At 46.0% G+C, this 23472-nt stretch overlaps 1 protein-coding gene across 1 annotated transcript in view; it reads left to right on the plus strand.

Moving 5' to 3' along the window:
* CCKAR (cholecystokinin A receptor) overlaps nucleotides 1-22202 on the plus strand; it is a 70546-nt gene extending 48344 nt beyond the window's left edge. Inside the window, exons 3-5 of the mRNA XM_060246211.1 lie at nucleotides 1130-1382; nucleotides 14407-14534; nucleotides 20944-22202. Of these exons, the coding sequence (XP_060102194.1) occupies nucleotides 1130-1382; nucleotides 14407-14534; nucleotides 20944-21470 (908 nt within the window). The 3' untranslated portion in view covers nucleotides 21471-22202. The remainder of the gene's footprint in view (nucleotides 1-1129; nucleotides 1383-14406; nucleotides 14535-20943) is intronic.
* Nucleotides 22203-23472: the final 1270 nt, after the last annotated feature.

Raw genomic sequence — 23472 nt, forward strand, 5'->3', positions numbered from 1 at the left:
GGATTCGGACAGAGATCTTCCCAAGCTAACTACTACCCTACATTAGATGGCACAAGGTTTGGTTTCAGCACATAAAGGTTCAGAACAGGGGTGGCCAAACTTGCTTAATGGAAGAGTCACACAGAATAAATATCAGATGTTTGAGAACCGCAAGATGTGAATGACTATTTACATATATGTCTTTATTAAAACTCTTAATTAATTCTTTCTTTGCACAGAAAGATAAAATACATATGTGTGCACTTTATAACATGACCTTGCTAGAAGGAGATTTAAAAAAAAAAAAGCTGGGAATAATGGTCCCCATAAAACCAGCATAGGGAAAGGTTTGGGAATTATTATTGGCACCAGTGGGAGAAGGAAACACACATGTACCATATAAATCACTGACCACTGTTTGTATCATTATGCATCTCTCTTTGCCTTGACACCATGGTTAGTAAATACAGCTGCTATAAGCGCTGTGAAACTAAGGAGAGGGAGACCCTGTGCTGTCCTCTTTAATTCCTTCCCTCCTTCCAGTGGCTCCCTCAGCTCTTGTGATCGCTTTCCCTATGCTAGGTCTTTGTGGTAGAGGAGAAGAGCTTGCAAGCCTGCCTATTTTCCCCTCCTTCCCCACTTCACACAAGGAGGAAATAGTCATCTCCCTATGGGTCAGTGCTTAGAGGCTAACGGAGGTCCTGATGCTAAACATGCCTGCTTGAGAGTAAGCCTGCAATCAAGTTCCTCCTGGGCCTCTGAGAGCCACAAAACATGTGCAAAAGAGCCACATGTGGCTCTCAAGCCGCAGTTTGGCCACCCTGGTTTAGCATACTGCAATAAACAAAAGACATATTATATGATTTAGTTGCACTAAAGTTCAATCAATGGCAGCCAACCTACTTTAAACATCTGTGTCTCTCTTCCTTTATTCTCATACCATGTCTGGCCATACATGCCTACTAGGATTGCCAAGTCCAATTCAAGAAATATCTGGGGACTTTGGGGGTGGGGCCAGGTGACTTTAGGGGTGGGGCCAGGAGACTTTGGCCCCTAATTTCATTTCTGCCATCCCTTCCATTCGGTGTCTGGCTGCAACCCGAGACAGGCCTCCTTCACCCTCTTTGCTCTCCTTTCCCTCCCCGCACAGGCATCTCCGTCAGCGTCTCCACCTTCAACCTGGTGGCCATCTCCTTGGAGAGATACAGCGCCATTTGCAAGCCCCTGCAGTCCCGAGTCTGGCAGACGAAATCGCACGCCCTGAAGGTGATCGCCTTGACCTGGTGCCTCTCCTTCACCATCATGACCCCCTACCCCATCTACAGCAACCTCGTGCCCCTCCAGAACAGCACTGCGAACATGTGCCGCTTCCTTTGGCCGAGCAAAACGATGAAGCAGTCTTGGTAAGAAGGGTGAGAAAGAGGTTTTCGAAAAGGGTGTTCGTTGGGAAGTGGCATTTGGCAGGGATGGAATTCTAGCTGGAGCTCCTTTGCATATTAGGCCACACACCCCTGATGTAGCCAATCTTCCTGGAGCTTACAGGGTTCTTAGTTAGGGTTGCCAATCCCCAGGTGAGGGCAGGGGATCCCCCGGTTTGGAGGCCCTCCCCCCGTTTCAGGGTCATCAGAAAGTGGGGGGAGGGTTGGGAAATGTCTGCTGGGAACTCTATGGTGACTTATTCCCATAGAAAATAATGGAGAATTGATCTGCGAGTATCTGGGGCTCTGGAGGGGGGGCTGTTTTATGAGGTAGAGGCACCAAATTTTCAGCCTAGCATCCAATGCCTCTCCCCAAAATAACCCCCAAGTTTCAAAAAGATTGGACCAGGGGGTCCAATTCTGTGAGCTCCTGAAGAAGGTGCCCCTATCCTTCATTATTTCCTATGGAAGGAAGGCATTTAAAAGGTGTGCGGTCCCTTTAAATGTGATGGCCAGAACTCCCTTTGGAGTTCAATGATGCTTGTCACAGCCTTGCTCCTGGCTCCACCCCCAAACTCCCCAGATATTTCTTGAATTGGACTTGGCAACCCTATTCTTAGTACAGGGCCTACTGTAAGCTCTTGGAGGACTGGCTACATCAGGGGTGTGTGGCCTAATATGCAAAGGAGTTCCTGCTACAAATAAAAGTCCTGCTTGATCTGTTTTCGTTCTTAGTAGTTTGTACCGGTCTGCCCCTTTCTCTTTGCCTGTGTCACTCCCAGGATGCTCCCACTTCTGTTTAGGTTTTAACCAGGGCTTTTGTTTTGTAGCAGGAGCTCCTTTGCACATTAGGCCACACACCCCTGATGTAGCCAATCCTCCTGCAGCTTACATTAGACCCTATAAGAACAGCCTTGTCAGCTCTTGGAGGACTGGCTACATCAGGGGTGTGTGGCCTAATATGCAAAGGAGCTCCTGCTAGAATTCCACCCCCGGCATTCAGTGGGATTTGGTGCACCCGTGCTTTCCTGCATTACTTAATGCTATCTGTGATTCTTGCTTTTGCTTCTGGCAAAATGTGAGGGTTTGCCAAGTAATACACAGATAGACTTTGGCTAGGGAAACAGAAGTGAAGCTTTATTGATATGTTACTAGTTCAGACCTTCCCTTTCGGGGCCTTGCCAGAAGTGAAAGCGAGAGTCACAGGCAGTATTAAGTAATGCAGGAAAGCGCAGGCTCGTCCCCACCCCCAACAGAAAGCCAGTTTGGTGTAGTGGTTAAGTGGGCAGACTCATATCTGGGAGAACCGAGTTCGATTCCCCACTCCTCCACTTGCAGCTGCTGGAATGGCCTTGGGTCAGCCGTAGCTCTCGTAGGAGTTGTCCTTGAAAGGGCAGCTTCTGGGAGAGCTCTCTCAGCCCCACAGGGTGCCTGTTGTGGGAGAAGAAGGTAAACAAGATTGTAAGCCGCTCTGAGACTCTGAGATTCGGAGTGGTGGGATATAAATCCAATATCTTCATCTTTCTCACACATAACACTTCACAAAACAGTTCACAAAAGGGAACCCATCTTCTTATCTCCTGTGCAGTGAAGGCTGTTCTCAGCTTCCATCTTCAGATGGTGTAGTAGGGTTGCCAATCCCCAGTAGGGGGCAGGGGATCCCCCTGTTTGGAGTCCCCCCTCCCTTCATGGTCATCAGAAAGCAGGAGGGGATGTCTCCATTATTGATATGTTGTCTCCTGGCACTCTGTTATTGAGAGCCACTTTGGTGTAGCGGTTAAGTGCGTGGACTCATCTGGGAGAACTGGGTTTGATTCCCCACTCCTCCACTTGCAGCTGCTGGAATGGCCTTGGGTCAGCCATAGCTCTGGCAGAGGTTGTCCTTGAAAGGGCAGCTGCTGTGAGAGCCCTCTCAGCCCCACCCACCTCACAGGGTGTCTGTTGTGGGGGAGAGAAGAAACAGGTGATTTTAAGCCACTCTGAGTCTCTGATTCAGAGAGAAGGGCGGGGTATAAATCTGCAATTCTTTTTCTTATTCCCTGTGGAAACCGATTCCCATAGGGTATAATGGGAAAATGATCAGGGGGTATCTGGGGTTCTGGGGAAGCTGTTTTGTGTGGTAGAGGCACCACATTTTCAGCACAGCGTCTGGTACCTCTCCTCCAAACACTCTCCAAGTTTCAAAAAGTTTGGACTGGGGGGGTCCAATTCTATGAGCCCCAGAAGATGAGCCCCTATCCTTCATTATTTTCAATGGAGGGAAGGCATGTAAAAGGTGTGCGGTCCCTTTAAATGTGATGGCCAGAACACCCTTCGGAATTCAATCATACTTGCCACACCCTTGCTCCTGGCTCCACCCCCAAAATCTCCTGGCTCCAAGCACCAAAGTCCCCAGATATTTTTTTGAATTGGCCTTGGCAACCCTATGGTGTAGAGAAGGGAGGAGGAGAGAGGCTCTGCTTTCGCACCCCCATCTCCTAACATCTCCATTTGGAGAGACAAAATAGCCTTTCCCAGATCAGCCCAAGAATGTTACATATTCGCCCCATAGCAAGATGGTGACAGATGGGTCGGAAGCGGTAGAACAAAGCAGGAATCAAGTGGCACTTTTAAGACCAACAAAGTGTTATGCAGAATGCAAGCTTCCGTGTGCTTTAAGCACACTTCATCAGACAATAGTATGGAATGGCAAGCAGTCCTAAATATAGAGAAAGTGAGCAGTGAGTTAGTATGCAGAGGTTTTTAGCAGATTAAAAGAGTCCCAAGTTGGGGGGGTCTGGTGTTTGTTAGTTTATGTTAACTGGGCTGAAACAGTTAAGTTGGAATAGCAGATTGATGTCCACGAACTAAACGCATTACCGTATCCTGGGAGTGAAGCTAACATTACAACAGATTCTCAATTGTTGCACTTCACACCCAGGATACATAATGGGTTTAGTACATGGACATCAACCTGCTATTCCAATTTAATTGCTGTTGTTTCAGCCCAGTTAACATAAACTAACACGACGCCAACTTGTGATTCTTTTAATCTGCTAAAAAACATTTCCATGATTTTGCATGCTGTTTCACTGCCCACTTACTCTATATTTAGGATTGCTTGCCATTCCATACTTTTGTCTGATGAGGTGTGCTTCTAGCTTCCATTCTGAATAAAACGTTGTTGGTCTTAAAGTTGCTACTTGACTCCTGCTTTGTTCAAGATGGTGACAGTTACACGTAAAGCCATTCCTGAAGAAAAGCACGACAGGTGACATTCCATGGATCTTGACATTTGGGAAGTCACATCAGCACTTCCATACACGTGAAATAATGTTGCTTCCGTCCCCCTCCGTGACCGTTTGCACGTGGATTTGTCCGTTTCACACAGTAAAATATATTGGAAGTGTGTTATTTAGTGTGTGTGGAAGTGCCTGCAATGTAATTTGCCAAATTCAGACCTGTCCAGTCCTTTACCTTTTTGGTTGGGGCAAGATGTGAACATACGAACATATGAAGCTGCCTTATACTGAATCAGACCCTTGGTCCATCAAAGTCAGTACTGTCTACTCAGACTGGCAGCGGCTCTCCAGGGTCTCAAGCTGAGGTTTTTCGCACCTATTTGCATGGACCCTTTTTTTTGGAGATGCCAGGGATTGAACCTGGGACCTTCTGCTTCCCAAGCAGATGCTCTGCCACTGAGCCACCGTCCCTCCCCAATGTGAATGATACTGAGTAGCTTAATGCAACAGGTTACAGACAGAACTGGTGATGGTAGAGCTGTCAGCTCTAGATTGCCAATCCCCAGGTAGGTGTACATACACACAGGAAACCACCACAGATGGATTGAACAACACAAATTGCTGGTGAAAAAGTCATCGTAGTGATGAGTGACGGAGAGTTGTGCAAAGCCAGAGTAAGGAATTTAAAAAGCACTGGGTCCAATCATATTGCCACCTATTTTGTGAAAGAAATATAGCTGCTTTACAGTCTGCAAGTGCTACCTGGCAACATCACCCATCAGAGAAGAAAAGTTGGCATCCGGATTTGGTTCTGGATGTGTAAATCGTGGAGTGATGACTGCAGGACGTGCTAATTGCAAGTGCGCGGGGCTGTAACTTTTAAGAACATTGATAAAGGTTCGTGCTTTAAATGCAACGATACGAATGATGTATGTAATGTATGAGAAGCATAATGCGCTCTTCTGATGTGTTCTGTGAATCTAATAGAATCTGGTTTGCAAAGGATTTATTTAAGTAGTCTTGAAGACTTTTTCACCAGCAATTTGTGTTGTTCATCCCCCAGATAGGGGCAGGGGATCCCCCGGTTTGGTGGCCTTCCTCCCGCTTCAGGGTCCTCAGAAAGCAGCGGGGGGGAGAGAAATGTCTCCTGGGCACTATGGAGACCGATTCCCATAGGGGATAATGGAGAACTGATCCACGGGTATGGGGGGGGGACTGTTTTTTGAGGTAGAGACACCAAATTTGCAGCATCGCATCCAGTGCCTCTCTCCAAAACAATTGGTACCTTGAAAACTAAGGTTCGCAGCAAGGTTCAGGGAGGCTCAGAAAGAAAAAGAAAAAAAACCTATAAATCAAACAAAACTTGAATGACATTAAAATACAATAAAACAGGGATCGATGGCCCAAGAGCTAGACACCTAAAAATGTAAAAAAGAAAAAAAGGGGGGGGAGGGGGAGTACAAATGAAACAAAAGGAGGCAGCAGTCATACAGGGATGCTTTTCATGCCTCAGTTATTGCTGCGTTCTGCAGTGCAAGCAACCCAGCACACAGATGTGTCTTGTAAAAGCCTTGGCCCAGGGAGCTCCAGTACACTGCCCATATCAGAATGTCTAATAATAGCCCCCCTCGACCCAAAGGACCTTTCCCCGCTCCCTTCCCAAATGTTGCCTGCTTATTAAAGTAGAAGCAAGTCTTTGATGCCTTATGGCCCGTTTGAGTGCGTTATTATTTCTCCCATACATTACCTGATGTCAAAAAGGCAGGCGCTCACAGCTCCAGAACCTCTCGATTGTGGTGCGTTCTTTCTTTCTTAACACACACACACACACACACACACACAAATACTTGCTTCTGGGCTCCATTGTTCAAAGCCCTTGTGAGGATTTTGTGGAACGCTAAGATCTGACAAACTATCTAAAAATTTTCCCCACAAAAAAACGGGGAAATAACCAAAGCATACAAAGCAGACTGATGGAAATCATCATCATGCCTCTGTGACCAGATAGGAGAAAGTACTTTTTAAAAGTACGATGGGAATCAGGTTTGATTATGACAATTATAATTCAAGGAGCATTTTAAGGGAGATGCTGAGCTGATATAATTGAGTCCACCTTCTGGTGATGTCAGGGGTGTGGGGCACATGCAAAAGAGTTATGCAAATGAATTCTGCTAATGAGCTCCAGCACCTCTTTTTTTTCGGCAAAAGGGAATGACAGACACATCTCGGCAGGGTAGCAGCGCTAATCCGTAGTAGCAAACGGAACAAGGAGGGGGTGTGGCTTAGGGGCAGGGCAGATGTTTTGGATGCAGAATGTCCCAGGTATGATCCCCAGCACTTCCAGTCAAAAGGATCAGGAGGTGGGTGATCACACACACGCGACTCTTGCAGGAACCTTTGAGAGCTGCTCCCAGGCACAATAAATAATTCTGACCTGGATAGATAATGCCTAGGATTGCCCAGGGTGTTTTTTGTGTGTGTAGAAAAGCCCAGCAGGTCCTCATTTGCATATTAGGCCACACCTCCTGACATCGTCATTGGTTCACGCCGAGCTTCTTTGTAGAAAAAGCCCAGTAAGGACTCATTTGCATATTAGGCCACACCCCTGACATCACCATTGTTTCTCACAGGGCTTTGTAGAAAAAGCCCAGCAGGGACTCATTTGCATATTAGGCCACACCCCTGACATCACCATTGTTTCTCACAGGGCTTTGTAGAAAAAGCCCAGCAGGGATCTATTTGCATGTTAGGCCACACCCCTTGACACCAAGCCACCTGGAACTGCGTTCCTGTGCATTCCTGCTCAAAAAAAAGCCCTGAACAAACAGCACAGACTTTCATGCCTCAAAGTCCTTTGGGGATTTCATTGTAAAGATTAACTCTAGACTTCATATTGACATGCATGCCCTTACCTTTATTGATTCCTGGAAGAATAACAAGTGCTTTCCCCTGAAATCCCCTTTTTAAAAAAAAAAAAAGAAACTCACCATTTGCAGCTGAAGGCAGCATTAGTTGAAGTCTACTAAAGATTTTGCCTTCACATACACAAAAATAGAGACAGATTCTGTTCCTAATATATTTTTGTACTTCTCTCAGCCAGAGCTTCTGAAACAGGGGCAGATGGCCATTGGACCTGCAGGGGAAATTCCCAGAGGGCCACTGCCCTGGAAGAATGCTGACAGGCATGAATAAGGAGAGACAAACCCCACCAGGTCTGGTAGCCTGGCAGCTACTCTTCTCAAACCTGGCCAAGGGTGTCAACAGTGGACACTGGCTTGCCGCCTCCTCCATTTTGTTCCTGGGCTGTTCCAATCCAATCCATCCACTTACTGTTCCTTTGACAATTGTCATGATCCGGAGCATCCAATCAGGTAAAACAAGCCAGGCTGGTGCCTCTTGAAATAAGCTGCACTAGAAACCGCTGCCGGATATTTGGCTGTAACTCAGTTTCCTACTTCTCTTGATAATAATCCCTCTCTTTTCTCCTCTGGAGAATCAAAGCCAGCTGCAAGCAATAGGAGAATTAGGTTTGACCTTAACTCTGAAAAGACAGGACGATCTAATACTCTATAGTCAATAAGAGTCTATTTGATCTGAACTACAATTACATAATCTATCAGACAATGGCGTGGCTTGCCGTCTTCCCATTAGAACTGCAGTCAGCAACGTATTCAGCAGTGCTTACGCAAATGTCCTTCTCTACCTGGAGGTTGCCAGCAGGACAAAATATCTTGGCATTTAATCAGAAGGGGAATGCCGATAATAAAAGTAGAGGGCACTCTCCAGGCTCTAGTGGTCACGCTTTTGTAGTCTAGATTCCTTCATACGACGTTTAGTCACGTTGTCTTCCTGGTTTGTTTTACCTGATCGTGTGCTCCTGTTCATGCCAATGGTTGAAGGAAGAGCAGTTGGATGGATCAAATTGGAATGGCCCAGGATCAAAACGAAGGGGGCAGTGGGCAAGCCAGTGTCCAGCGCTGGCACCGTTTGAGCCTGGAGGTTCCTTCCGACTCCATAATTCCATGATTTTGTCAAATTAGAGGCAGCTGAGAGGTGATATGATCATCATCAAGTACTTGAAGGGCTGCCATATAGAGGAGGGTGTGGAATTGTTTTCTGTGGCCCTAGAAGGTAGGACCAGAACCAATTAGTTGAAATTAAATCAAAAGATTAAATCTTCTGGCTAAACATTAGGAAGAATTTCCTGACCGTTAGAGCAGTTCCTTAGTGGAAGAGGCTTCCTTTGGAGGTGGTGGGAGAGCCAGTTTGGTGGGGGTTAAGTGTGCGGACTCTTATCTGGGAGAACCAGGTTTGATTCCTCACTCCTCCACTTGCACCTGCTGAAATGGCCTTGGGTCAGCCATAGCTCTCACAAGAGTCGTCCTTGAAAGGGCAGCTGCTGTGAGAGCCCTCTCCAGCCCCACCCACCTCACAGGGTGTCTATTGTGGGGGAGGAAGGTAAAGGAGATTGTGAGCCACTCTGAAACTCTTTGGAGTGGAGAGCGGGATATAAATCCAATATAAATCCAATATTTTCTTCCTTCCTTGGAGGTTTTAAAACAGAGGCTAGATTGCCATCTGACAGCAATGAAGATCCTGTGAATTTAGGGGGAGGTGTTTGTGAATTTAGAGCGGTTCCTCAGTGGAACAGGCTTCCTCGGAAGGTGATGGGCTCTCCTTCCTTGGAGGTTTTTCAACAGAGGCTAGATGGCCATCTGACAGCAATGAAAATCCTGTGAATTTAGGGGGAGGTGTTTGTGAGCTTAGAGCGGTTCCTCAGTGGAACAGGCTTCCTCAGGAGGTGGTGGGCTCTCCTTCCTTGGAGGTTTTTAAACAGAGGCTAGATGGCCATCTGACAGCAATGAAGATCCTGTGAATTTAGGGGGAGGTGTTTGTGAGTTTCCTTTATTGTGCAGGGGGCTGGACTAGATGACCCTGGAGATCCCTTCCAACGCTATGATTTTACTCAATTCCTGTTTTCCCGGGGCAATTGTCACTTCATTTGTTATATTTAGCTATAGCAAGAAATGACTCTCTACCGTCAAGGGGCTGCCAGCCTCCAGGTGAGACCTGAGGATCCCCTGGAATTACAGCTTATCAACAGACTACAGAGATCAGTTCCCCCAGAGATAATGGATGCTTTGGATGGTGGACTCTATGACATTGTTGACATTGTGCCCCACTGAGGTCCCTGTCCTCCCCAGGATCGACCCCCCAATCTACAAGGGTTTCCCGACCTGGATCCAAACTCTTTCCTCCCATACCTGCCGGAGGCTGGGAGACCAGGCAACCCGACCACCATCCTATTCCAACTGGGCCCTTTTCATTTCTCCAGCCTTCCTTTGTCCTGAAATTGGAATTGTTTTCTGTGGCCCCGGAAGTTAGGACCAGAACCAGTTGGCTGAAATTAAATCAGAAGAGTTTCCGGCTCAACATTAGGAAGAACTTCCTGACCGTTAGAGCGATTCCTCATCAGAACAGGCTTCCTCGGGAGGTGGTGGTCTCTCCTTCCTTGGAGGTTTTTAAACCGAGGCTAGATGGCCCTCTGACAGCAATAAGGATCCTGTGAATTTAGGGGGAGGGGTTTGTGAGTTTCCTGCATTGTGCAGGGGGTTGGACTGGATGACCCTGGAGGTCCCTTCCAACTCTAGGATTCTATGAAATATGAGCTGCATTGTAGGGTGACTACCCTACAATGCAGTTGGAAATCCTAAACTTCTTTTAAACAGAGACTGATTCCACACTAACCTTGTTCCACGCCAGGCTTCCATTTCTCTCCGGAGCAAGCTAGCGATTTCGCACCAGCAGCTCCGTGCCGCCATTTTGCGCAGGGAAAACCCACGATTTGCCACGCCACAGTGTAAACCTGAAAAAACAGCTTTACGCTGCAGTGTGGCAAATCGCGGGTTTTCCCCGATGACCAATGCAGATCCTGTGAATTTAGGGGGGCTGTATTTGTGAATTTCCTGCACTGTGCAAGGGGTTGGACTGGATGACCTTGGAAGTCCCTTCCAACTCTATGATTCTATGATTCTTAAGTGAACATTCAGGATTTGAATGGGCTGGTTTAGAAAGGCAGGACAGGAGGCTATTTTTATTTGTGAATTCTCCTCACAGTTCATGCACCCTGGGACTGCACAGAATCTGGCCCCATTTTCCCAGCTCTGCCTCGTTCTTATGCTGAGGCACTCCTCTGTAAACATACGGTGTCTCAGTAGGGACTCTGAAAGCCTCAGGGATGGTGCGCGCATCCCATTGAAGCCGTGACAACCCCCCCCCCCCCATGGATGTCAACGATTCCAGATGGCCGACTGTCTGTTAGGCAGCCCGTCCCAACTATGCAGTGCACGTTATCCGCTTGATCTCCAAAATGCGTCCAGAAGGGTTTCTAACTAGTGAATTAAAAAAAGAACAAAGCATGAGGACAGCCACAGAAGCACCTTTGTACTTCTTTCATTGTGTATTATTTCTATTGTAGTTTTAAACAGAGCCTAGGTGGCCACCTGACAGCAACGAAGATCCTGTGAATTTAGGGGGAGGTGTTTGTGAGTTTCCTGCATTGTGCAGGGGGTTGGACTAGATGACCCTGGAGGTCCCTTCCAACTCTATGATTCTATGATTCTAGGGTCAATGTGCAGGGCATTTCCATTGCACACCTCTGACCCCCCCTCCCAGAGCTCCCATATGCCCAGGGCTTTTTTTTAAGCAGGAACCTATTTGCATATTAGGCCAATCCTCCAAGAGCTTTCAGGGCTCTTAGTACAGGGCCAACTGTAAGCTCCAGGAGGACTGGCTGCATTGGGGGTGCTACAAAAAAAAGTCCTGGATATGCCGTTTTGATAGTGGGGCAGACAGGACTTCTTTTGTAGAAAAAGCCCAGCAGGAACTCATTAGCATATTAGGCCACACCTCTGACATCATCATCATTTGCATACTAGGCCACACGCTTGGTTGCAGGAACTGATTAGTGTATCAGCCCACACCCTCTGACATCACGAGAAGTGTGGTCGTCCAGCCATGCTCACCTCAGAGTTTCTGGTGATGGATGCTGGAAGTTTTAGAGAGAGTAAAGACACTCTAGGAGACAAGCACCACACGTACCTTAGCTTTAAAGCGGTTTCCAACACAGTTCCCAGAAGCTGCCATGTTGCTAATTTTTTAAATGGAGGAAACAGAACACTGAGAAACTCACGACAGGGTGTGTTTAAATTTCTGAATGAGCTCCGAGGAATAAGAGAAGCTGACAGATACAAGACCATAGAATTGTTTTTCATACACCTTCGAAAGGTGGGAAATCAATTATAAAGCAAAATGTAAAAAGGGAAATCTTGTTTCATCTAAAATTGCAATCCCCGCCCCCAAATACTCTAGAATACCTGGCTCTTTGGCTCAGTGATAAGGATCCGAAGGACACTCTAGCAATTGTGGGATTTGTCTCAGTCCTTGCGTTAAAAAAAAAAAAAAGGAATAAGTGTCTTCTGCTCAAGAAATCAATGAGCTTCTAAGGGTACAAAAGAAAAAGGAAAAAATCATAAGGCACTCATATTGGTAGAAAGCACCGATGTATATGAAAAAAAATGAAATCTGAGGAGAGAAATTAATACTTCTAAAAGTTATTTGAATATTTGAAACCGTTTTCAAAGGCTGAATACCTTTGAATAGAAAGCTCACTCAATAAGGGGTACCTGAAGGAGATATCTAAATATATCTCCTTTAAAAATAGAGAATATTCACAACATGACTACAAATCATCCAAACAGTTGTTCGATTCTCCCTCCCCACGGCAAAAGGAAGAAGCAAAGAGTAATGCCTCTGACAAAGGTGGATATAACAAGGTATTAAGAACCATTGAAAGCATAGTGACAGTGGAAAGGACTATGAAGAGGGAAGGCAATAACAATACTAATAGTATCAAAAAGAAATAATGCAGAACTTCTGAGAATAGCTCAAGGAATTAACACACACACAAACACACATATCCAGAGCAGCCAATATAAACACAGCACACACACACACAATTTGTAATCTCACTGGAGCAATTTTCTCGGAAGAGTTGTTGAAGACTAACACAAGGAAACCAATCTATTTTACTGTGCAACTTTCCTCACAAAATTTCCCAACACAAAGGACTTTAAACAGAGACTCACAGAGACTTACTTTCTCATCCCACCGTCTATTGACTGTGCAAAGGACTTTCAAAACTGAATACAAAATGAGATGTGCTAAAATGAATGACAAGATTGCCCATAGGAAACAATTGGAGAGCCTGGATTGCCCACTGGATATCATGGGAGGAAGATTGCCAATTGCCTTACATGGGCTCCATTGAAATACACTGAAGCACAGAAACGGCTGCAACAAAAATCCGGAATGGATCTTCCAGGAAAGTCAATACAACCTACAATAGTCCTGGACCAGACTCTCCCATTGTTTCCTATGGGCAATCTTGTCATTCCTTTTAGGACACCCACAATGCAAAACACCCAGAGACTTAGTTTCTCAAGAATGCAAAACAACGGAGGAGGCTCTCTTTCTTTTCCAAAGTTTCACAGACTCAAAGACAGACTCACCCAGGCTCCTGCAGAAATCTGAAGGCACATGCCTTCCAAAAAGCAAGCTTTTCCCCAGCTTCTTCTAGCCTTCCCAAGCGGAAAGGCACATGGCTCCCGCTGGGCCTGGGGCTTCCCTGGGGGCCAGTTGGCTGGGGGAGGAAAGGAGCTTGCAAAACTAGGAGCGGCGGACTTGGCAAGCCTAGGAGGCAAGCAGCTAGCCGTCTTAGAAAGTACCACTTTTCTCCAAGCCACTCGATTGGAGAAGCAGGCTTGGAGGGGCAGGCAGGTCTCAATAAAAATGGGTTGGTCTTAGAGGTGCCGCTTGACTCCTGCTTTGTTCAACTGCTTCGGACCAACACGGCTGCCCGCTTGGATTTAACTTCACCAGACAGTCTCTCAAATGCCCGCCTGCGCTCCAAGTCAGTGAGAAGGCTCTGCAGAGTAGCAGGAACGCTTCCACGGCTGGCAGGAACTGTTCCTCTGCGTTCCTGCACAAAAAAAACCCTGGGGACAGCCAATGAGAAGTTGGGAGTGGGAGAGGATAGCAAAGCTAATGAATGAGGGAAGAGGTGTCGGAAACATGGAAAACGTTAATAGTCTGGTGTATTAGGGTTGCCAAGTCCAATTGAAGAAATATCTGGGGACTTTGGGGGTGGAGCTAGGAGACTTTGGGGGGTGGGACCCAGGAGATATTGGGGTGTAGCCCGGAACAAAGTTGTGACAAGAATAACTGAGCTCCAAAAGGAGTTCTGGCCATCACATTTCAAGCGACGGCACACCTTTTAAATGCCTTCCCTCCATTGGAAATAATGGAGGATAGGGGCACCTTCTTTGGGGCTCAAAGAATTGACCCCCTGGTCTAATCCTTTTGAAACTTGGGTGGTATCTTGGGGAGAGGCACCAGATGCTATGCTGAAAATTTGGTGCCTCTGCCTCCAAAAAAAACCAGCTTCTCCACAGCTTCAGATACCCGTGGATCAATTCTCCATTATACCCTATGGGAATCAGTCTCCATGGGGAATAATGGAGTGATGCATTAATGCAGGAGCTTACAGTATAATGCAGGAGCTTACAGTAGGCCCCATACTGAGAGGATTGGCTACATCAGAGTTCTTGAGCTCTCGGAGGATTGGCTACATCAGAGGTGTGTGGCCTAATATGCAAAGGAGTTCCTGCTATAAAAAAAGCCCTCTGTTTCTCTGCTCATCTATACGTCTTGTGTGTGGGCTTCCTCAGGTACATTTTCCAGCTGCTCATCCTCTTCCTCATCCCGGGGATCATCAGGATGGTAGCATACGGCCTGATCTCCTTGGAGCTCTACCGAGGAATACAATTCGATGTCAGCCAGAGAAAGTCTTCACGAGGTAATTGTACAGCTGCGCCCATTCTCCTTCACATTTCCTTAATGCCTCCGGCGTGAGAAGCATCCTCAGCAGATGCCATTTTTATTTCCTCACCGAACGTCTACAAGAGAGTCAGCAAGCCTCTCAAAACCTTTCTCTTCCAAAGGTCGCCGCGTTTATTAATCATTCATTGGCCAACGCTGGTGTTCATTATGCTTTGCAGGCCTTTAAAAATGTAGTCAATTATAACAAGGACAGAAGCAAGCACCTACAAATTAGATCGCAACTGTACTCAAAGCCCACGACAAGAGAAGGAACAATTGAAACAACCTTCTCACACAACACTAAATAAGTGTTTTACATCTGGATTTTTACTGTGAAAGAATAGCAAAAATCCGGATGTAGAACGGATTCCGTGTCATGTGAATGCACCATATATTTACCTCTTTACAGTTCATACATATGCACAGAGTTGCCATTCTCCAGGTGGGGCCTGGAGATCTCCCAGAGTTACAACTGGTCTCCATGTTTCAGAGATCAGCTCCTCTGGAGAAAATGGCAGCTTTAACCCTAGGGCACTGTGCCCCTCTGAAGAAGACTGTGCCGCTCTGCTAATTTACACCCCGCCCTTCTCTTTTGAATCAGAGTCTCAGAGTGGCTCACAATCTCCTTTATCTTCCTCCCCCACAACAGACACCCTGTGAGGTGGGTGGGGCTGAAGAGGGCTCTCACAGCAGCTGCCCTTTCAAGGACAACCTCTGCCAGAGCTATGGCTGACCCAAGGCCATGCCAGCAGGTGCAAGTGAAGGAGGGGGGAATCAAATCCGGTTCTCCCAGAGTCACCGCACTTGACCACTATACCAAACTGAGGCCCCTCCCTTCCCCAAACCCCACCCTCCACAGGTTCCACACTCCAAATCTCATAAGAACATAAGAGAAGCCATCTTGGATCAGACCGATGGGTGATAACCCATCTATTCCAACACTGTGTCACACAGTGGCCAAAAAAAAAGGGTTGCCAAGACCAATTCAAGAAATATCTGGGGACTTTGGGGATGGAACCAGGAGACTTTGTGGGTGGAGCCAGGAGACTTTGGGGTGGATCCAGGAGCAAGGGTGTGAGTCACACCTTGTGACAAGCATAATTGAACTTCAAAGGGAGTTCTGGCCATTACATTGAAAGGGACCGCACACCTTTTAAATGCCTTCCCTCCCTCTTTTGGGGCTCATCGAATTTAGCCTCCTGGTCCAATCTTTCTGAAACTTGGTGGGTTCTTTGAGGAGAGGTGCCAGATGCTATGCTGAAAATATGGTGCCTCTACCTCAAAAACAGCCCCCCAGAGCCCCAGATACCTGTGGCCTCCAAACCAAGGGATCCCCTGCCCCCACGTGGGGATTGCCAGCCCTACAAAAAAACCAGGTGCCATCAGGAGGTCCATCAGTGGGGCCAGGATGCTAGAAACCCTCCCACTGTTGCTCCCACCCAAGCACCAAGAATACAGAGCACCACGGCCCCAGACAGAGAGTTCCATCAGTACGCTGTGGCTAATAACCACTGATGGACCTCTGCTCCATAGGTTTATCCAATCCCCTCTTGAAGCTGTCTATGCTTGCAGCCACCCCACCTCTCGTGGCAGTGAATTCCACATGTTAATCATCCTTCGGGTGAAGAAGTACCTCCCTTTATCCGTTCTAACCCGACTGCTCAGCATTTTCATTGAGTGCCCGCGAGTTCTCGTATTGTGAGAAAGGGAGAAGAGTATTTCTTTCTCTACCTTCCCTATCCTGTACATAATCTTGCAAACCTCTGTCATGTCACCCTGCAGTCGACGTTTCTCTAAGCTAAAGAGCCCCAAGCGTTTTAACCTTTCTTCATAGGGAAAGTGTTCCAACAGGGATTTTCCAACCCAAAGCCGGCATCCTCACAAATGCAGTGTTCTAACACAATGCACTGAAACATCTTGAAAGTCAAGACCAGATTTCTTCTTTCATGTCTTGTGGTTCCCAAACATCTGACTTTTATTCTATGTGGCTCTTATGTGAAGCAAATTTGGCCACCCCTGCTCTGTGGCATTCTACCCCACTGAAGTTCCCCCAAGTTCCTGCCCTTTTCAGGCTCTACCCCCAAATTTTTCAGGTATTTCCCAACCCAGAGATGACAACCCTACCCCTCCTTCTCCGTTTCATGGAAGTACCATTAATGTATGGGAGAGGAGCCATTGGTTCCAACTAGGGTTGCCAATCCCCAGGTGGGGGCAGGGGATCCCCCAGTTTGGAGACCCCCCCCCCGCTTCAGGGTCGTCAGAAAGCGGGGGGAGGGGAGGGAAATGTCTGCTGGGAACTCTATTATTCCCTATGGAGATTTATTCCCATAGAAAATCATGGAGAATTGATCTGCGGGTATCTGGGGCTCTGGAGGGGCTTTTTTGGGGGGTAGAGGCACCAAATTTTCAGTATAGCATCTAGTGCCTCTCCCCAAAATACCCCCCAAGTTTCAAAAAGATTGGATGAGGGGGTCCAATTCTATGAGCCCCCAAAGAAGGTGCCTCTATCCTTCATTATTTCCCATGGAAGGAAGGAATTGAAAAGGTGTGCTGTCCCTTTAAATGTGATGGCCAGAACTCCCTTTGGAGTTCAATTATGCTTGTCACAGCCTTGATCTTGGCTCCACCCCTAATGTCTCCTGGCTCCACCCCCAAAGTCTCCTGGCTCCACCCCCAAAGTCCCCAGATATTTCTTGAATTGGACTTGGCAACCCTAGTTCCAACTCTTTGTTCCAGTAGACTTGTATGTGATCTTGGGTGACCAGCCTTGAGGTGGAGCCTGGAGACTTCCTGGAGGTTCAGCTGATTGGACTATAGAGATCAGTTCCCCCTGGAGAGAATGGATAATAAGTCACCGGAAACAATGTAACTTTCACGGTTTTATGATTTTTATTGATTTTAACTACAAAAAGAAGAGGCACAAGCATAGATACATTAAAGAAGGGAAGGGGTGGATACAAAGTGGGAAAAACAGAAACAAAGGGAAAATGCAAATATGTCAGTTACAATTCTACCTCAAAGTGAAATACCCAGTTCTTTCTACCTGCAAGTATGAAGTTCTCCTTATATTTTACCATCTTTATCTTTCATTATAGTTTTTATACTAAATTATTACTTAAAATACAAGTCTAAACAATACTTCTTCAGCCCATATAAGTATAAAAGAGTCAGAGCAGTCTCAACACAGAACTGGCTGGCTAAGCTTAACCATATTGAAAGCACAGACTAACTTGTTACTTTAACAATATCGTCATTAAAATAAGCCTATGAAACAAATATCTTTATCCTTCTCACTAACTTAATTCAAGCAGAAAGAGAGAAAAAAACAGATTTAAAATGTCATAGGTCATAGGGAGAAAGAAAAATAACAAACTAAAGATAAAACATGGTAAAAACATAATTTGTCTCAGTATAAAAATTTCTCCAAACAAACATACTAAGAGCAGATCTACCAGATACAAAATAATCGTGCTGTCTGCCTTCTTAACAATTGATCCAAATTAACTATTTATTTATATAACATTTTTGCAAAACTTTTCAATCCTTAAGCTCTCACTTGACCTTTTAAAATCGCATATCTGGTTCTTATTAAAAATTCATATCTAATTACCCACAGAGGGAACAACAGTTCAAAGACCCTTCTTCCCGTAAGATTTCCACGTCTTGATTTTTTGCTGCTTAACTCAACCGTATTGAAAATACAGACTGGCTTGTTAGTTTAACAATATCGTCAAAATGAGCATAAGAAACAAATATCTTTATCTGTTAAGAGCGAATCTACCCGATTACAAGATAATTATGTTGTCTGTTTTCTTAAAAGTTAATCCAAGTTAACTATTTATTTACATAAAATTCTTTTCAAATCTTTTCAATCCTTTAGCTCTTATACCCATATTTCTCTAGGAGAAACAACTTAATATAACCCAAAAATCTCACTTAGCCATTTAAGATCTCATGTCAGTTCTTATTTAGAGTTCCATATCCGACTACCCACAGAGAGAGAGACAATTCAAAGACCCTTCTTCCTGAAAAATTTCCACATCTTGATTTTTTTGGCTGAGATGCACCTCTCCCCTTAATGCAGTCATCCCTCTCGGTAAAAGTAGGAAGGATTCCACGCCATTTGTTCGTCTCGAAAAAACTTCAATTAGTCTTGATTTCCGGTCCTTCTTTTTAACCGTGCCATAAGGTTCCATTTTGGTTTTCTTTTGTTCGTTTCCCACTCTCCATTTCCAATTCCACAAACATCACCAAGATCTCTTTAACACTCTGCTCCTGTAGATGCGAATCTATCCGATTACAAGATAATCATGTAGATTTGAGACTTCGCTAGCTTTCAGCATAAAAGCTCCCATTTGTTTTTTCATCAACTCTGCTAATGAACCAAGATCCTCCTTCAGAGAAATTATGCTACGTAATATATATTTTTTATAAAACATTTCGCTTGGTAATGCCGTTTTTCTCTGTCAACTAACTCAGTCTATTAATCCAAGTTGAAAAGTAGCTCAGAGGCCCGTTAGTCTGCCTCTCCAAATCTCCTCCAACTGTGATTTTAGATGTTACCATTTCAGTTGCAATCAGACAACAAAGACAGATCTCTCTAGAATATATCTCGTTTTTGTTCAGACCGTATTGCAGCCAGACTATAGTCTCTTTAACACATATTCAATTATAATCCAGGTCGATTTAAGTATCTGTATTCAGACTAATTCAGATTGTTGCCATTGCTCAAAATTGTTCATCTTTTCGAAGCCTCATTCACAGGAAAGTGGCGGGGGGGGGGGGAATCCACCTCTTTCCCTTCCTTTGAACTGTCCCGCTTGTTGTTATGTAAAACGACCCATTAGCCAGTGAAAGCAAACTTACTTGCCAAGTAGAATTGCCATGCTTGAGGTAGGGAAGTGATACATCAGAAGCTTATTAAGAGAAAAGAAAGCAAGCGGTCAGGTGTTCACCTCTTACTGCTGTGGAAGCGATCATGGTGATGGAGCTTCAGGGCATACAAGAAGGACAGAAACAGCCACTGCTATGCCCCTGGCTTCTTGCAAAAGTCCCATGCTGAAAGAAAACCCCTTCAGGGTCTCCCCTTCAGGGTCTCCACAGATATGGCACCCCTCCAACTGCCTGATTCAGGGGGGCTGCTGGAGAGACACTCCGCAGACCCCCGCTGAGTTCAAGGCGACATAACCCGGAAGTCGAAACAATGTAACTTTCACAAAACAGTGTACAAATATATTTCGTGCAAACTGAATTGAACAAAAAGAACAGAACACTGAGTATACGGTATGAATAATGTCCCCACAAAGTCTTTCCACAGCCTAAAAGTCGACTTCTTCTGAGTTCAAAGTCTTTCCACAGTCTGAAAGTCAGCTTCTTCTGAGAGACACAGGGGTGGGCAAAATCCTTTGAACTCAGTGTTCAACTCCAGATGGCACAGAGAAAGTAAGGAGGAACCGCTTATTGCAGGACTCCTCGCGATTTTGACAGAGTATACTTCATCGGCCTCCTTCTCTCGACGTTATACGGAGCCTTAACTAAATGTTCTTTACACGTGGATTAATGCATGCTCTTCTACAGGTGCTGCCGGCTCTCCTGTGACGTCGAGAGAAGGAGGCTGATGAAGTATACTCTGTCGGAAACACGAGGAGTCCTGAAATAAGCGGTTACTCCTTACTTTCTCTGTACCATCTGGAGCTGAATGCTGAGTTCAAAAGATTTTGTCCACCCCTATGTCTATCAGAAGAAGCCGACTTTCAGGCCGCGGAAAGACTTTGTGGGGACATTATTCAGAGCCAGTTTGGTGTAGTGGTTAAGTGCACGGACTCTTATCTGGGAGAACCAGGTTTGATTCCCCACTCCTCCACTTGCACCTGCTGAGATGGCCTTGGGTCAGCCATAGCTTTGGCAGAGGTTGTCCTTGAAAGGGCAGCTGCTGTGAGAGCCCTCTTCAGCCCCACCCACCTCACAGGGTGTCTGTTGTGGAGGAGGAATGTAAAGGAGATTGTGAGCCGCCCTGAGACTCTTCGGAGTGGAGGGCGGGATATAAATCCAATATCTTCTTCATCTTCATACTGTATACTCAGTGTTCTGTTCTTTTTGTTCAATTCAGTTTGCACAAAATATATTTGTACACTGTTTTGTGAAAGTTACATTGTTTCCGGTGATTTCCTTTTATTATCCATTGAGTACACTGGTTCCAGTTGTGTTTATCACCCCCTGGAGAGAATGGCTGCTTTGGAGGGTGAAGCCGATGTCATTGTGCTCCACCAAGTTCCCTCCCTTCCCCAAGCCCCGCCCTCTCCTGGCTCCACCCCTAAAAATCTCCAGGAATTTTACACCCCCATGTTGGCAAGCCTAACCTGATCCCCACTGCTCTCTATGCCTAGAACGGAAAAGCAGCACCAGCAGCACCAGAGACGAAGACGGGGACGGATGCTACCTGCAACGAAGCAAGAAGAAGAAGATGCCACTTCAGCCCCTCCAGGCCAACGCCGGCAGCTGCAAGATCGACCGTCCGCGCAGCAGCACCTCCGCCGCCAACCTGTTGGCCAAAAAGCTGGTCATCCGCATGCTGATCGTGATTGTGATCCTCTTCTTCATCTGCTGGACTCCCATCTTCAGCGTCAACACCTGGCGGGCCTTTGACCCCTGGTCTGCCACCCTGTTGCTCACCGGGGCCCCCATCTCCTTTATCCACTTGCTCTCCTACACTTCCGCCTGCGTGAACCCCATCATCTACTGCTTCATGAACAAACGCTTCCGCCTGGGCTTCCTGGCGACTTTCGCCTGCTGTGCCAAGCGGAAACTTCCTGTGGCCAGAGCAGATCTGGCCGAGGAGGAGGAAGGGAAGACCACCGGAGCGTCCCTCTCCAGGTATTCGTACACACACATGAACGCGTCCGCACCGCCATGAACGCGCTCTGCAGAAGAAATGGAACATTTTATTTCCTGTGGCTGTCTTGAATTGTCTGTGGTTTTGTATGAAAATACTCCAGCAAATGGGGGTGGGGTGGAGATATGTATGTGTGAGTTTGTGTTAGAGATCAACAATATGCCGGTGTGTTACTGCTCTCATCAGAAAGAGATTTCCGCTTTGAATCTCAAAAGAAGATGGAAAAATTTCTCTCCGATAGAAAAGGTCAATATTTTTTTTAACCCCAGAGCTTCAAACACCCACTTCCAGTAACTCAGAGCAATGAGTGGCATTTTCCCTGAGGTAGATTGGCTCACGTTTCCCAGTCCAAAAATTTATCTTTCTAGTGCGCTCCACATAATGACGTTCTTTCGAGACTAGTCTGCGAGTCCAACTTTGTATTGTCGCATTCCACAGCAAAATATTGATGTACGATGAAATCCAAAATCTTTTGACTTTTTCCCCCCTCCGGTTTTCTTTTGCCTTCAGCCTTCAATGCCTTGAAAATGACCTGCGTGGTGGCTAATGACAGAGAGAGCGGTGATGTTCCTCAGGAATATAATAACAGTTTGGAGCAGCATCACATTTTATTTTCTTGTGTAGGGAGTGAACAATAGACACAAATTGAGCCAACAGGCTTCAAGAGCCGATGTGTCATTTTCCTGTCGCCAGGCAGTTCCCAATAGCATTGTGATTTGTGACAGTTTCATATAATAAAGAGTCAAGAGATTAGCTGCGTAAGGGATTGATTTGGGGTTGTTGTTTTTAAAGGGTGATCTCTTCCCTTAAGACCTGCCCGCCAGTTAGGAAAACAAGAAGAGCCCTGCTGGATGCAGACTGGTAGAAGCTTCCAGAAATGCCACCAAAAAGATTGTTTCTTCCCCACTGTTTGTCCCCCACAAATCTACTGCCTGTGAATGTGGAAGATCCATTTAGCTATCATGGGCTAAACAGATACTATTGGGTATTAGATCTGTCTTACAAGACTCTGGGTGTTTTTACACTGACAGTTTGTGACTATCACCGCATCGGAAACTCACCTTCTACATAACCCAACGTTCTCACAACTGTTTTGCCTTGTTGCTGCCCGAAGCATCTACATTTGTTTCGGTGAGATGAGTTCTGGCGCTGCTGCGGCAACGTTTTTCTCAAAACTAGTGTTGATCCGGTCATTTCTCTACAAGCGTTTCAAACTTGTATTGTAGAAGTTTTCATGCGTTTTAAAAGACTCCTCCAAAAGCCACAAGGTGCAGTAATTTGCATGAGAACTGACAGCACTTGAAGTTTTTACATATCATTGCTTGCCTCATCTTGTAATATAAATTTGTGCTGTTTTTGCAGCGTTGACACGATTTCCAAGCAATCGTATACATCAGGGGTGGCCAACGGTAGCTCTCTAGATGTTTTTTTGCCTACAACTCCCATCAGCCCCAGCCATTAGCCATGCTGGCTGGGGCTGATGGGAGTTGTAGGCAAAAAACATCTGGAGAGCTACCGCTGGGCACCTTTGGTATACATTTAACTAAGCACTGGTATTCTGTCTGCCCTCTGATCAGACACACACACACACCCGCAAATTGAAACGCTTTCAGCAGGAAATATAGAAGTTTGGCTACGCAAAATGAGCAGAGCAAACCAATGTAAAAGGAAAATAATTAAAGTGAAACAGTGGCAGGCGATTTGAAGACTCTAAAACTCTGGATCAAACTGAATGTAAAAACACCCTCTGTCTCCAGGATTCTGATTCCAGTTTTTAAAAAGGTTGTAATTTTTCCTTGCCATACCCAGGCCTCAGATTCAGCAGAGACTCACAGGAGCACAGCTCCTGAACCTTTCTGAGGGTTCCACCTCTTCCTTCCCACCTACCAGTAGGTGCAGCTGCATAACAATCCCTGGATTAGGAGAGCGGGCAGCCAGCCAGCCACCAGGGGCTTTGCCACACCCCCAGCAGCCCTCGTTAACCCCTGGAAAAGCCCACCCCACACTTTCTCCACTTCTTATG

Source organism: Heteronotia binoei, chromosome 9, assembly GCF_032191835.1.
Source record: "Heteronotia binoei isolate CCM8104 ecotype False Entrance Well chromosome 9, APGP_CSIRO_Hbin_v1, whole genome shotgun sequence".
Lineage (NCBI taxonomy): Eukaryota > Metazoa > Chordata > Lepidosauria > Squamata > Gekkonidae > Heteronotia > Heteronotia binoei.